Source organism: Lithobates pipiens, unplaced genomic scaffold (genome assembly GCF_037356315.1).
Source record: "Lithobates pipiens isolate NorthernLeopardFrog02 unplaced genomic scaffold, aLitPip1_a1.2 Scaffold_18, whole genome shotgun sequence".
NCBI lineage: Eukaryota > Metazoa > Chordata > Amphibia > Anura > Ranidae > Lithobates > Lithobates pipiens.
The window spans coordinates 297751834-297766337 of record NW_027507758.1 but is presented as its reverse complement, the minus strand read 5'-3'; the positions used below and the strand labels follow the sequence as shown (position 1 = coordinate 297766337).

Genomic DNA, 14504 nt, shown 5'->3' with positions numbered 1-14504 from the left:
TTCGGATCTTGTGTACTCAAGAAATGAGATGGGCCATCCGTACATCAGGTGTGATCAATTTTCAGTGATTTAGGCCCCTTTCACACTGGGGCACTTTGCAGGCACCACAGCGCTAAAAATAGCACCTGTAAAGCACCCTGAAACAGCCGCTGCTGTCTCTTGCGGTGCGCTGGCAGGACGGTCAAAAAGGTCCTGCAAGCCGCATCTTTGGAGCGCAGTAGGTGCAGTGTATTTACCGCTCCTAAAGCGCACCCTTCCCATTGAAAACAATGGGGCAGTGCTGTAAATCCGCCTGCAAAGCGCCACTACAGTGGTGCTTTGCGGGCAGTTTTAACCCTTTTTTGGCCGCTAGCGGGGGGGTTAAAAACGCCCGCAAGCGGCTGAATAGCGCTGCTAAAATGACGGTAAAGCGCCCGTAGCACTTCAGTGTGAAAGTAGCCTTACAGGCCAAAAAATTCATGTGTACAGTGTTGCATGACTGAGTAATTGTCATTCAAAATGTGACAGCACTGAAAGCTGAAAATTGGCCTTTTTAGGAAGGGGGTTTAAGTGGTTAATGGCTAAATATTTCACAACATGTAAGGATAAAGGACAATATCTGCTTTGTGCTATTCCTCCAATCTAAGTAGCAGTGTTTTACTAGAATTATTTTATTACATACATGTATGTATAATTATTTTATACATAAGATCGCTAAAACTGTAGGATGGAGGCACATGTGATATAATACAGGCAATCCTGCTTCCCTGAACATTCTTGACTACTTGTAAAACTTGAAATGTGTGGCTGGCAATTCACTTAAATATAAAAAGGGCAGCCCTGTTTTCTGTAACAGTGACTTCAATTTTTCTTATTTACTTCTGAAGGAATACCATGCCCCTGGTTTATCTACAGAAACATTGTCTCTTTGGTCAAAAACTGCAGATTTGCTAGAAGATGCTGGAGCCAAAGTAGTTGAAGTTTCGCTGCCTCATACTCGCTACTCAATTGTGTGCTATCATGTACTCTGCACAGCTGAAGTAGCATCGAATATGGCTCGATTTGATGGACTAGAATATGGTAAAACATATATATTTACAGTATATGTATTGTATGTGGGTATTATCCCAGTACTTGTTTTCTTACCCTTTGCTTGGTGCTTTCTTTTTTTCCTGCCTTTAAACTACTGATTTTTTTATTTATTTTTTTCCTTCCAAAAGCTTCAGTTTTTCAGTGCTGTTAGTTTGGTGAATGTTATTGCCAATTTTCTTTAGATTTACAGTAATGCGTTATTCATCCTGTTCTAACACCACTTTTTACTCAAGTTTACAATGTTTATGCCAATATAAACCTATTTCTGATTGGCTGTTAATTTGTGTGACAGTACACCTTACACATTTACTCTAGTTTACACTTTATTGCCCATTATAGAATTTTTGGCCCTAGGAGCAGCCAGTTGTCTGTTTTGAAAGGTAGAGATTTTCAGCATGTCTGTTATGTCTGCTTAAATTAGATGCAGCATTTTTATGTGTTACTGGAGTGTAATGTTTAGGCTACATACACACAAGTGTTTTTGCCTATCAGTGTCAAATCCAAGTGCCCATGAGGCACAGGGGCAGCATCCAGCCCTGCGGCCTGTCAGATTCTATGGCAGGCTGAAATGCGCAATGCCTGGACCAGTCATAGATTTTGACATGCTGCTGGCATCAGGGCTGGACGCTGCACCTGTGTCATGCAAGTGCCTAAAAACTCCAGGATTTGACACTGCTGGGCCAAACATCCCATGTGAATGAGGCTTTAAATGTAACTTCACTTTTGTTCAGACAGAACGCTACCTGCAACTCTGCAACTGTGTCTGTTGAAAATTGAAATATGAATCACAATTATTTGCCCATTGCAAAGTAGAAAATTCTTCCTGCTTTAGTCAAATGACCAGTCCCAGTGTTGTAAGAAGAGAAATTTCCTGCAAATAGCGTTCAGCCAAAATGCACTGAAAATGAAACTTGATATTGTTGCAATTGCTGTAAGTAAGCCATTTAAAAAAAAAAAATTGGTGACTGCGACATTGTGACAGACATATTGTACACTTTTGGCACAATTTTGGGACCATTCACATTTTCACAGTGATCAGTGCTATAAAGTTGCACTGATTACTGTGTAAATGTGACTGGCAGGGAAGGGGTTAACACCAGGGGGTGCTGCAGGGGTTAATTATGTTCCCTGGGAGTGATTCTAACTGTGGGGGGAGGGGACTCACAAGGGGAGGAGACCGATCGGTGTTTACATACACAGATCCACGGCCCTGCTGTGTTCCCGGGCAATTGTGGGTGCCCCTGGCGGACATCGCGGCCGCTGGGCACTCGCACCGGGTCCCAAGCGACGCCGCCAGCTTGGTGGCCAGAAATGGGAGGACGTCGTATGACGCCCGCCCAGGATGGGAGATCCCATCTGCGGGCGTCATATTACTATGGGTGGGTAGGGAAGTGGTTAAAAAAAAATTGGGTCACTTTTATTCCTATTACAAGGAATGTAAACATCCCTTGTAATAGAAAAAAGCATGACAGGTCCTTGACAGGTAAATATGAGATCTGGGGTCAAAAAGTCCTACGATCTCATATTTGGACTTAAATGCAATAAAAAAAAAATGTGTCATTTGAAAAAAATGACATTGAAAAAATGTGCCTCTTAAGAGGTATTCCGCTTCCACCCTGCTATAGTATGGAGACGGGTGGGGGCCATCTTGCCCTCACTCGTATCCATACCAAGCAGGAGACAGTACCCGACCGCCTCCGCCACTACCGACAGCTCTGGTAAGCGGCAGAGGGTGCGGGAGACTGGTGGGAGGGGGGGCTGGCACGTCACTCACCGCCAATAATCTTGATCTCGCAGCGAATCTGCCGCAGAGACCACCAATATTGTAAACACGACTGGCGCTTGAAGAGATGGATACCTCGGTTGTGGTAGCAGCTGCTGCCGTTACCGAGATATCCCTCATCAAACAAGAGATATCCCTCATCATCGTCGTGCGCTGGTCGTGAAGTGGTTAAAGGGCAACGTACAGGTACATTAATCTGCCTGTACGTGCCCTTCTGCCGCAGTATATCTGCGTGAGGCGGTCAGGAAGCGGTTAAGAAATTTTAAACAAGAAACAAAAAACATACACATATAACATATAACATTTCCAAGACAGTTCCACAATAACCATTAGCATCAGGTTATAGTGTTACATATAATAACAACAACTGTAACAATTCTACAGAATTGAAAAAGCCAGAAAGTTTATTAACACCTCATTGGGTACATACTGGGACATACTCCCTGTTTCAGGCACTAGCCAACAGTCATACTGCAACAAACACTAGTCAGGTGAGTCTGACCTGGTCAAGTCAGTACTAACTCCAATGGACTCAGAGCTGGTGCATCCAGCAATGACCCACATAGGTAGTTACGTTTACTGAAACGCCCCCTATGCTAATAAACATATTTCTCTAGTCTAAGGGTTTCTCCCATACATTGTATCCATTCTTTGTGGGAAGGAGAGTTAGCAGACTTCCATTTTCTAAGTATTACCCTTCAGGTTCGAACGATGGCTCTAGCAACCTCTTCTCTTGTGGGAGCTTGTAGTCGGAAGTCATCTAAAATCCCCAAAAGGCAAGGTTTAGGATCAAGTGGTTTCCATAAAACTTTCTTAAAGCTGCACGATTCTGGCCAAAATGAGAATCACGATTTTTTTCTGCTTAGAATAAAAAGATCACAATTTTCTCATGAAATGGGCTAACTTTACTGGTTAGGCTTTTTTTTTTGTATTATTCATTAAAGTAATTTTTTCCAAATAAATTGCATTTGAAAGACCGCTTGCGCAAATACAGTGTGACATAAAATATCACAACCACCATTTTATTCTGTAGGATGTCTACTAAAAAAAAACTAAAAGTTAAAAAAACTTTTTTCACTTACACACAAACACTAAACCTTTTTCTGGCATTTGTTGATTTTCCAGTTAAAATATTATTTTTTTGCTAGAAAATGACTTGGAACCCCCAAACATTTATATATATATAGATATATATATATATATATATATATATCTATATATATATATGTGTGTGTGTGTGTGTGTGTGTATGTATGTGTATATATATATATATATATATATATATATATATATGTATATGTGTGTATATGTATGTATGTATGTGTGTGTGTGTGTATATATATATATATATATATATATATATATATATATATATAATATAATATATATTTGGGGGTTCTGAGTAATTTTCTAGCAAAAAATAAATATTTTAACTAGAAAACCAACAAATGTCAGAAAAAGGTTTAGTGTTTGTGTGTAAGTGAAAAAAGTTTAACCACTTAAAGTTTTATTCCATTGACAAATTGTCACAATGTTTATACTTAAGTTCAACTGATAAAGAATGTTGTGATTCTTGGCTGAATGCCTGTTTTTTCCCTTCCTTTCTTTTGATGGCTGTGGCTTCAGAAGAGCAGAGAGAATTCTTTGCATAGCAAGAACACTTTAGTCAAGATCGCAACTGGAAAAAAATCTAGCACTAGGTCTTTCCTCAATTCTCCCTAGTTGCTAGGCTTGTATATAGATCTTTCTCAAAAGTGGAGTGTAATTTAAAAGAAAATTGTGTTTTTAAATATTGAAATCTTGTTAGATGATTATAGCAGCAGTGCACCTTTAGGTGAGCTTTTATACTTTGCTTGTTTACAAGGGCATCGCTCAGATATAGAGGACTCTACAGAAGCCATGTACTCTGCTACAAGACGGGAAGGTTTTAATGATGTTGTGAGAGGAAGAATACTGTCTGGGAATTTCTTTCTTCTGAAACAGTAGGTTTATAATTACTTTGCATGTACACATCATGTAACACTAACACAACAGATTTGAAGTTGCATTTTAACCACTTCAGCTCTCGTACCTGTATACACCTTCCGAGAAACAGCAATGTTTAATTTCCACTGTGGGCCTGTTATTTAAAAATAATATAGTACATTGTTGTGGGGGATAAGCTAGGCTTTTTTTGGGTAATATTATGTATTGCTATGCCTACGGTGATTGTATCTGTATTAATATACTTGCATAAACGCAGCACTGTCAGTAATACTTTTTTTAGGGACAACTTTTTGTGGTGTACCCCTTTCTTCTAAGTAGTTAGCATTAGCGAAACCTTAAGAACAACAATCTCTATAAAGAAGGCATATTGTCTGCAAAATATAGTCCAAAAAAAATGTGTGTGTGTGTGTGTGTGTATTATATAAAACATCTAGAAAGTGTACACTGTATTCTATAATTGGTCCTATGTAAAACTGTGTTTCAGGTACAAAGCATGGGAAAGTTATTTGCTAATAAAAAGGTGCTTTTTGTTTGAGTTTGCACATTCTTATTTTAAGCAAGTCTGAAGAATATAACCAATAAAACAATTGAAAACCAAAGAAAATGTAGTTTTTAGTGAGTTTGGTTGGGGTGTACCTGCTGTTGATATGTCATTTATAGATCCTTTGGGATATTATGTTGTGAAGACAACACTTTTGTTTTCTTGCTGCGAGATCACTTGTCTAACCAGGCAATCACTTTATGATTACAAGCCACTGGTGCTTTTTCCCATCAGGCTATGAAAGAAAGCCTTGTGTTCCTAACAGAGAGGACACTGTTCTATTTCTAACAGGCTGTCCATTTCTTCTCTTTCACTATTTCTATCACCCCAGTATACTGTACATGGTTCTTATAAGTATGCTATGAATATTATATAATGATAAATACTGATAAATCGTGGATATAAATGGTTAATTGATCTCTTCCCTCTAAAACTTCTCTTTCAGATAACGATATTTAAAGCAGGGTTGAATTACCCTGTAAGTCTTGTACCTTTTGGTACCCCAGCTTAAACATTTTTCAAATAGGATACTCAGTTCTTCCCATCAAGCTAATAATAGCATCAGGATTTTAATAAGAGCCTCACTTTTGCTATATTATTTATACTATTGGGTAAGACCAGGCTGTCATGGCAGGTGGGCCAATCCAGGAACTTTGGAGGTTTTGCCCGCACAGTTCCTGAAATATTTTCTGTATGAAGGCAGTGGGTTATCAGATCACTTCTTGGCAAACAAAATTGATCTTTTTGACTCACAATGTAAATACCCTTAGCCATTATTTTGGTAATTCGTTTTGTATTTGGTCCAGTTGATGTAATATCCAGCTTTAGCTATTTGCCAATACAGTTCCATTTATAAGACCTATATTTTAACATCCAAACATGATTTCAAAACCAATTAGGATGAACTACAAAATGAGTATATATATATATATATATATATATATATATATATATTTTTAAATGTATTCTTAACCACTTCCCACCCGGCCAATGCACATATACGGCCGGGTGGGAGCCGCCTACTCCTGATAGGACGTTCAGGAACGTCCATCAGGAGGAGCGGGATCGCGCGCGCGCGTGCCCGCGCAGCGGAGCGATCCCGATGCGCCCGTGTCACCCGGACACGGCGCATCTCAGATCGGCAGGAGGGCTCTGTGATTGGCCCTCCTGATCACATGACGGCCGTGTCCAATCACGGCTGTCATGTGATGTAAACAAACAGCCGGTTGCTAGGCAATCGGCTCCTCCTCTCCTCACACAGAAGTCATCGCTGTGGAGAGGAGAGCAGATCGCTGCAGCCGGCTGCTGATCAGTGAGTATGAGCTGCTTTTTACAGCTTTTTACTCACTGATCACCAGTCTAGTGTACACAGTAAACACACCACACAGTAAACACATCACACAGTATAAACACAATGTCCCCACACATGTCCCCAAAACATGCATGTCCCCAAATAATAAAAACACATGTCCCTAATAATAAAAACATGTCCCCCACATATGTCCCACTAAAATCACATGTCCCAATGATTATCTGCACACATATGTACGTGATCACCTGCACACATATGTACATGATCATTTGCGTACATATGTCCGTGATCACACAAACCAATTATTATACACTTAACAGATTTTTTTTTACCAAAAACATGTAGCAGAATACATTTTGGCTTAAATTTATGACAAAATTTGATTTTATTGTATTTTTATTGAAGTAGAAAAAAGAAAATATTGTTATTTTTTTCCAAATTTCCGCTTTTTTGCGCTTATATCGCAAAAAATAAAAAACGGAGTCGTGAATAAATACCACCAAAATAAAGCTCTATTTGTGCGAACAAAATGATAAAAATTTCATTTGGGTACAGTGTAGCATGACCGCGCAATTGTCACTGAAAGCGCTAGAGCGCTGAAAGCTGAAAATTGGGCTGGGAAGGAAGGGGGCGAAAGTGCCCTGTATTGAAGTGGTTAAGCACTGATGTTTTTTGAGGGGTGAAGGAAATGAAAGTCCACTATGTAAGAGGGAAAAAAAATCACTAAAACAGATTTTACAATTAGAAACACACATTGCTGGTAATAGCTTTGCGTCTTGCTAATAAACCACTGAACTTTCTATTCCTTAATGATGTTCATAAAAAATCTGACTTCCTGGAACAGTAAAAGAAGAATTAGTGAGGGCATTGGATAATTGTCAGATGTATTTCCTGTGGGAACAAATAAAGCTTATTAAGTCTCCAATATATGATTACTATATAATATGTCATTCATCTAAAATGGGACTATTCCTTGAATTTAGTAATAATAATAGGAAGTATTTGGTTTCACTCTTAACATTGGTGTGTTTCAGCACACTGAGTTTCTCCACCTAAAATCATTTGTTGTTATGTGCCCTTCTTCATTATCATTAGGAGTCACTGGAAGGTGTCATGTCAATGCCTGTCCTACTGATTTGACATCTGTGACCTGTTTGAAGAAGATAGGCGGCTCTTAATTGTTAGAAAGGCATGGGGATTGTATAAAGTATTTTTGTTCAGAAAGGCTTGTTTTCTGTATTTGGGTTGGGGTCATGTGATGTGGTCAGTCTGGATGTCAATTATACTTCTTGTATTTGTTTCTTTTTAGAAACTATGAAAGGTATTTTCTGAAGGCTCAGAGAGTGCGACGACTAATAGCAGATGACTTTGCAAAGGTTTTTCGATCTGGTGTGGATGTTTTACTTACTCCTACTACATTAGATGATGCAGCTGTTTACCTAGACTTCATCCAAGAGGACAACAGAACTCGAAGTGCACAAGAGGATGTCTTTACACAATGTGCCAACATGGCTGGTGAGCTACATTTACAAGTACCATAGAAAAAAATATATATTTTTGCTCTTATTTATAAATAAATGATTAACGGCAACAGTTAAACATTGTTTCTGAACATTTATGGTGGATATCTGTTAACACAGACATGCACATTCAGCAGTCAGTACCTGATGGAGCACTCCCCCATAAACTATTTTTGTACAGGAAAGGCTGAACAATGTCAAATGTGATTCAGTACTTTCCCACCAATTTCTGGCAACTGTATTCTAAGATCCTCATGACATTGTGTATCCACAAATAACACTACGGTGGTTAGATGATTCTGACTAATTTTCTTCTAGTAGTCAGCATTCTTTCAATAGCCTCACTGTCCAAAATTAATTCAACTCACCATTATTGGCTTTCATCGGCTTTAATCTGTAGGTAAAGATGAGGGAGGAGTGTCACATCTGAGAGGGTGAGGTTTTCAGTGCCTGTACTTTAACCACTTCCCGACCGGCGCACACCGATGTACGTCGGCCGAATGCTACAGGCAGGCATATTGACGTACAGGTACGTCCAATCTTAAATGCTGCTCTGCCATCGCGAGCGAACCCCCGTGAGTCTCGATCGGACTCAAGTCTCGTGCGGACTCGATCGCCGCGGGCATACCCGCGATTGTCTCACGGGGCGGCTGAACTGGGAGATGCCGTTGTAAACAGCATCTCCCTGTTCTGCCTAGCTACAAGTGACACTGATCTCTGCTCCATGTGATTGGAGCAGAGATCAGTGTTCACTAAAAGAAAACCCAGCCCCCCAGAGTTAGTAACACACCCCTAGGAACACTTAACCCCTACACTGCCACCCACTGGTTAACCCCTTCACTCCCAGTGTCATTTACATAGGAATCGCTGCATTTGTATAGCAGTGATCGCTGTATAAATGACAATGGTCCCAAAAATGTGTCAAAAATGTCCAATGTGTCTGCCATAATGTCGCAGTCACAATAAAAATCACTGATCGCCCCCATTACTAGTAAAAAAAAAATTATGAATAAAAATGTCATAAAACTATCCCCTATTTTGTAAACGCTATAACTTTTGCGCAAACCAATCAATAATCGCTTATTGCAATTTTTTTTTTTTTTTTTTTTTACCAAAAATATGTAGAAGAATACGTATCGGCCTAAACTGAGGGGAAAATTTTTTTTTATATATTTTTGGGGGATATTTATTATAACAAAAAGTAAAAAATAATGTGTTTTTTTTCAAAATTGTCGCTCTATTTTTGTTTATAGCGCAAATACCACCAAAATAAAGCTCTATTTGTGAGAAAAAAAGGACATCAATTTTATTTGGGAGCCACGTTGCATGACCGCGCAGTTGTCAGTTAAACGACACAGTGCCGAATCGCAAAAAGTGGTCTAGTCTTTGGCCAGCATAATGGTCCATTGCTGAAGTGGTTAAAGTGGTTCTAAAGGTTGAAGGTTTTTTTTTTACCTTCATGCATTGAATACATGAAGGTAAAAAACCTTCAGTGTATGCAGCTTCCCCCGCAGACCCCCTAATACTTACCCAAGCCCGATCGCGATCCAGCAATGTGCACAAAAGTGGCTGCTCTCCCAGGTCTCTGCCTCTTCATTGGATTAGAGACAGCAGCGGGAGGAATTGGGTCCCGCTGCTGTCAGTCACAGCCAGTGAGAGAGGTAGCAGGTGCAGGACTCCGTTCTGTAAGTCGCATGGACACACAGTGGGGAGTAAGAACGAGTATGCATGAGTGCCCCCACAGCTTGCTTTTATATCACCTTAAAGTGGTTATAAAGGCAAAAGCAGCAATGTTGCATGAGGGACTCTGCTGTCCGGGACTCTCCTTCCTTATTTGCTGAGATACCACAGCGGGTGTCAATTAAAGTCAGTGAGCCAATGAGGAGAGAGATGGGGTGGGGCCGAGCCACGGCTCCATGTCTGAATGGACACACAGCTCGGGTGCCCACATAGCAAACTGCTTGCTGTGGGGGCAGGAGGGAGGGAAGGGCTAGGAGCACCGATGAGGGACCCAAGAAGAGGAGGATCTGGGATGCTCTGTGCAAAACCACTGCACAGAGCAGGTAAGTTTAACATGTTAGTTATTTTTAACCAAAAAATTAGACTTTAGTATCACTTTAAGCAGAAGTGTAATTTTTCGAATATACATTTGTCAACCTTGGATAACGTTGAGGAAAATGCTTATACTTTATGTCCTTTTTACTGGAAAACAAATAACCACTGAAAGAGAATTTACAACAAACGTATTTGTTTTGTCCAAATCATTTTAAAACAAGTTTTTATGATATACTGTGTCATTTTTCTTTTGTTTTTCCTCTCTCAAGGTATTCCTGCTATAACAGTTCCAGCAGGACTTTCTAGTAGAGGATTACCACTTGGCCTTCAATTCATAGGACAAGCTTTCCGTGAACAGCAGCTCCTCAGTGTTGCTAAATGGTTCGAGAAGCAGATGGACTTCTGCCCCTTAGAGTTTTATAGACATTTAGAAAATGCAAAAAATATTCAAAGTAATAGTAAATTGGCTTCTTCATTGTAGCACATGTATGATAATTTGACTATTTTGCAAGAGGCTGCTTATGGTTTCTATTGAAATATTTCTGTATATTTTATGTGTAAATAAAAAGGGAATCCGTTAGTATTTGTATTGTAAATGTTTTGATACTAACCCCCCCCCCCCTTTTTTTTTTTTCTTCTTCAGTTCCTCCCTCCTATGTTCTATCTGATCACTGATGTGATTATTCTTGGTTTTCTGGTATTGTATTAGTTCCTGTTCCTACTAGGTGGGGGGTTCTACATCATCCGGGACCAGTTTTCCGTGTTGGTACTTTAGGCATTCTTGAGCGTGTGTTGGTTTCTTAGCAGTTTCTTGTTGTTCACTCCTCAGTTGGACTACCTTGAGTGTCCCTACAGTATATGACAAATAGGTTCCCCAATAGAGCAGAAAGAAAATAGCATTTTTTTTTTTTTTTACACATCATTTAATTACACAGTTCCCATCCCTCTGTGTTTGGTTTTGCTTGCTACACTAACTAATGATGGGTATTGGAAGGGTTAACCTCGGCTGGCCTACAGAGTTTTGTTTGCTAGTGTCCAATCCCTCTGTAGGCGGTAATAGAACCTGACAGTATATGACTTTCTGTGTCCCTCTAAAAAAAAAAAAGGATTTTACGGTAATTACAAAAGTCTTCTTTTCATATTTTCCTCCTGAAAAAGCTGGAGGCTCTGTGCCAGATAGCCTGCAGCTTCTCCCCTTGCCCTAATGTCAGCAGCTCTACCAGTAAAGTCTCACGTCATCCTAATGATAGCAAATGGTTGTTAACTGGAAGTCTGCACACTCTCACAGTGAAATGGCGGCAGCATAGCTGCTGGGTCCAATACAGTCACTTACAAGATGGCAGCAGCAAGCTACGGCAAGACAGTGGAACAAAGAGTATTTCTAAATGGTGAAAAACTTAGGACACTTATTTTTCAGCCTCTCTACTCAACATTTTGTATGGCTCTGTTCATTCTGTTGCCATTTATTTGTGCCTTTCTGCAGGTGGAAAACCTGAAAATAGACATGTGTACACATAACATTACAGTTGATATTGGATCAATTAGGCGTGCATAGTAACAACTTTTTTAATGTTTAAAAAGAATTTGCAGGTTATTGCTTCTTTTGTACAAAATAAGAATATGTAATTCTATAAACTAGCCTTCACTAAATGGCAGACCACAGTCTGGACCTGGACTGCATTACAGTCCCTTTTGGATCACTAGTCTCCAAAGCTGGATTGCCAACTTCCAAAGCATTCAGTGGTTGCTAGAACCAGTGAAGTCCTAACAATTGATGATTTCACATGTGTGTCCCACCCGCTGCAGCACACTTCACCTTCCAGCTCCTGCCCTCTGCCTGCCTGGCTACAATGACATTTAGGTAATATACACTGGGCACTCTTACGAGGGCAAATGATCTATTGGGGTACTCCGATGGGGACAAGTGATTTATGGGGCATGCTAATGGATGCAACTGATATATAGGGGAATGCTGATGAGGGCACCTGATATAGGATGGCATTCTGGTTGGGGATCTTGATGTATGGGAGTACTTTTATGTGGGTATCTGATGTATTGGGGTACTCTGGGGCACTTGATGAAAAGAGGTGCTCTGATGGGGCACCATGTAAGGGGCATGCTCATGGGGACAACTGATGTAGGGACGCCCTCTGATAAGGGTATCTGATGAATTTACAAAACAGAGAACTGCTGCGCTAAAATAACAAAAATACTGTCCCATAAATATTACAGTCTATATAGAAGTGATCTAGTCCAATCTTGAAACTCCTTGATTGTGAATATTGTGTAAAAAGGTAAAACACAAAGGTGTGCCTCCACCATATAATGAGATGGCCACTTACCAAGGGAAATGGACTCTAGATTAGAAGAGGTCCAGTATGATAGAATCTCCTTAGGACAAGAGTCGTCAACCCTCTATCCTTTGCAGCAAAATGTGGCTTTTCTGTGGCTTCCAATGACCAATGATAATAATTGATGGTTCACTGGCAAATATTGCATGTAAGATGAATCAAAGAAGCTCCCATAGTGTGAAACCCTATAAAATGTATTAAAGATAATAGATAACAACTACTTGCATAGAAGCAGTTAAAAACAAACCATATATACAATGTATATTCGTCCTGGGATTCAAGCCAACAGCCTCATGGGGTCGATGGGCGTGGTAATGTCACAAGCATGGACTCCGAACACGATTTGTGAAATTCACATCATCGGGGGCATCTGATGTATTAGGGGACTTGGATGGGAACACCTTATGTAAGGTCACACTCTGATCGAGGCACCTGATGTAAGAGGAAATTCTGTTAGGGACACCTGGATTGAGGGGGTACACTGATGGGGACATTTACAGTGCATTGACAGTGTATTTTGTATCCGTTTCTTTTGTACACAAGTGCCAGAGAGCATGACCCGCTACAAATAATGGACAGTAGACACTGAAAACTGAACCTTATGGGGGCAGCTATTGTAAGGGGAGACTCTAATGGGGGCACCCTATCTAAGGTTGTATGCTGATGGGGACACCTGATGCAAGGGGGCACTGTGATGGGGAAACCTTAAAGTGCTTGTAAACAATCACCTTGAACCCATTAGGTTTTTAAAATAGAAATGAAAAGCAAAACATCTTTTTATGGATATAAAAAACATAAGTGCCTGTTTCCCCTTTCTTATAAGTGATCACATTTCCTGCTACATAAGAGCTGGAAGAGGAGAAACGGCAGTGCACTGAGCTTCCCAGTGAAAGGCTGTGCTGGTGGGGCGTGTGAAGGGAAGTCTGATCATTGAAGGAGAGCAGGCTGATCTCCCAATATAGCTAGGGAACTGACCATGGTGTGCTCTCCTGCTTAGTGTGATCAGTTTTTAATAGGAAAACAGAGGGAGTGGCAGAAACACCAGGGATTTCACACAAACAAAGCAATGCAAAGTGAACAGGAGACTTTTTCATAGATGTACCATATCAGGAATATGGAATGTTGGGGTATCAAATGCTTTAAGTAAAGGAAAGACATGATATAAGTGGAAACTCTGATGGGGCACCTGATGTAAGAGGGAACTCTAAAGGGGGTACTTGAAGTGATGCAAATCAATTTAGAACTTTTTTTAAATTGTTTTTTCTGGATTCTTTTTTTTTTTTTTGTTATTCGGTCTCTCGATCTTAAAATAAACCTACCATTAAAATTATAGACTAATCATTTCTTGGTCAGTGGGCAAATGTAGAAAAAATTTGCAGGGGGTCAAACACTTTTTTTTCCTCATTGGCATCCAAAACAAGAAAGACATGGAAGAAAACGGAAAACTGCCATTCAAAAGGATCGAAGAATAGCCAAAATGGTAAAGACTCAGCCAATGATCAGCTCCAGGGTGATGAAAGCAGGTGTAAAGTTACCTGTGACTGCTGTAACAATTAGAAGATGCCTATGTGAAGCCAAGCTATTGACAAACACCCCGCAAAGTCCCATTGTTGAAAAAAAACGTGTACTGAATAGGTTACATTTTGCCAAAGAACAATTTGACTGGCCTAAAGAGAAATGGCGCAACATTTTATGGACTGGTGAAAGCAAGATTTTTTTTTCGGGTCTAGGGGCCGCAGTTTGTTAGATGACTCGCCAAACACTGAATTCAAGCCACAGTACATTGAGGATAGTGAAGCATGGTGGCACAAGCATCAAGATATGGAGATGTTTCTCATACTATGGTGTTGGGCCTATTTATTGCATACCAGGCATGGATCAGTTT

At 40.1% G+C, this 14504-nt stretch overlaps 1 protein-coding gene across 1 annotated transcript in view; it reads left to right on the top strand.

Annotated features, from left to right (window-relative positions):
* QRSL1 (glutaminyl-tRNA amidotransferase subunit QRSL1) overlaps window positions 1–10851 on the top strand; it is a 65253-nt gene extending 54402 nt beyond the window's left edge. The window contains exons 8-11 of the mRNA XM_077487169.1: window positions 867–1059; window positions 4719–4836; window positions 8003–8208; window positions 10538–10851. Of these exons, the coding sequence (XP_077343295.1) occupies window positions 867–1059; window positions 4719–4836; window positions 8003–8208; window positions 10538–10749 (729 nt within the window). The 3' untranslated portion in view covers window positions 10750–10851. The remainder of the gene's footprint in view (window positions 1–866; window positions 1060–4718; window positions 4837–8002; window positions 8209–10537) is intronic.
* The last annotated feature ends 3653 nt before the right edge of the window (window positions 10852–14504 follow it).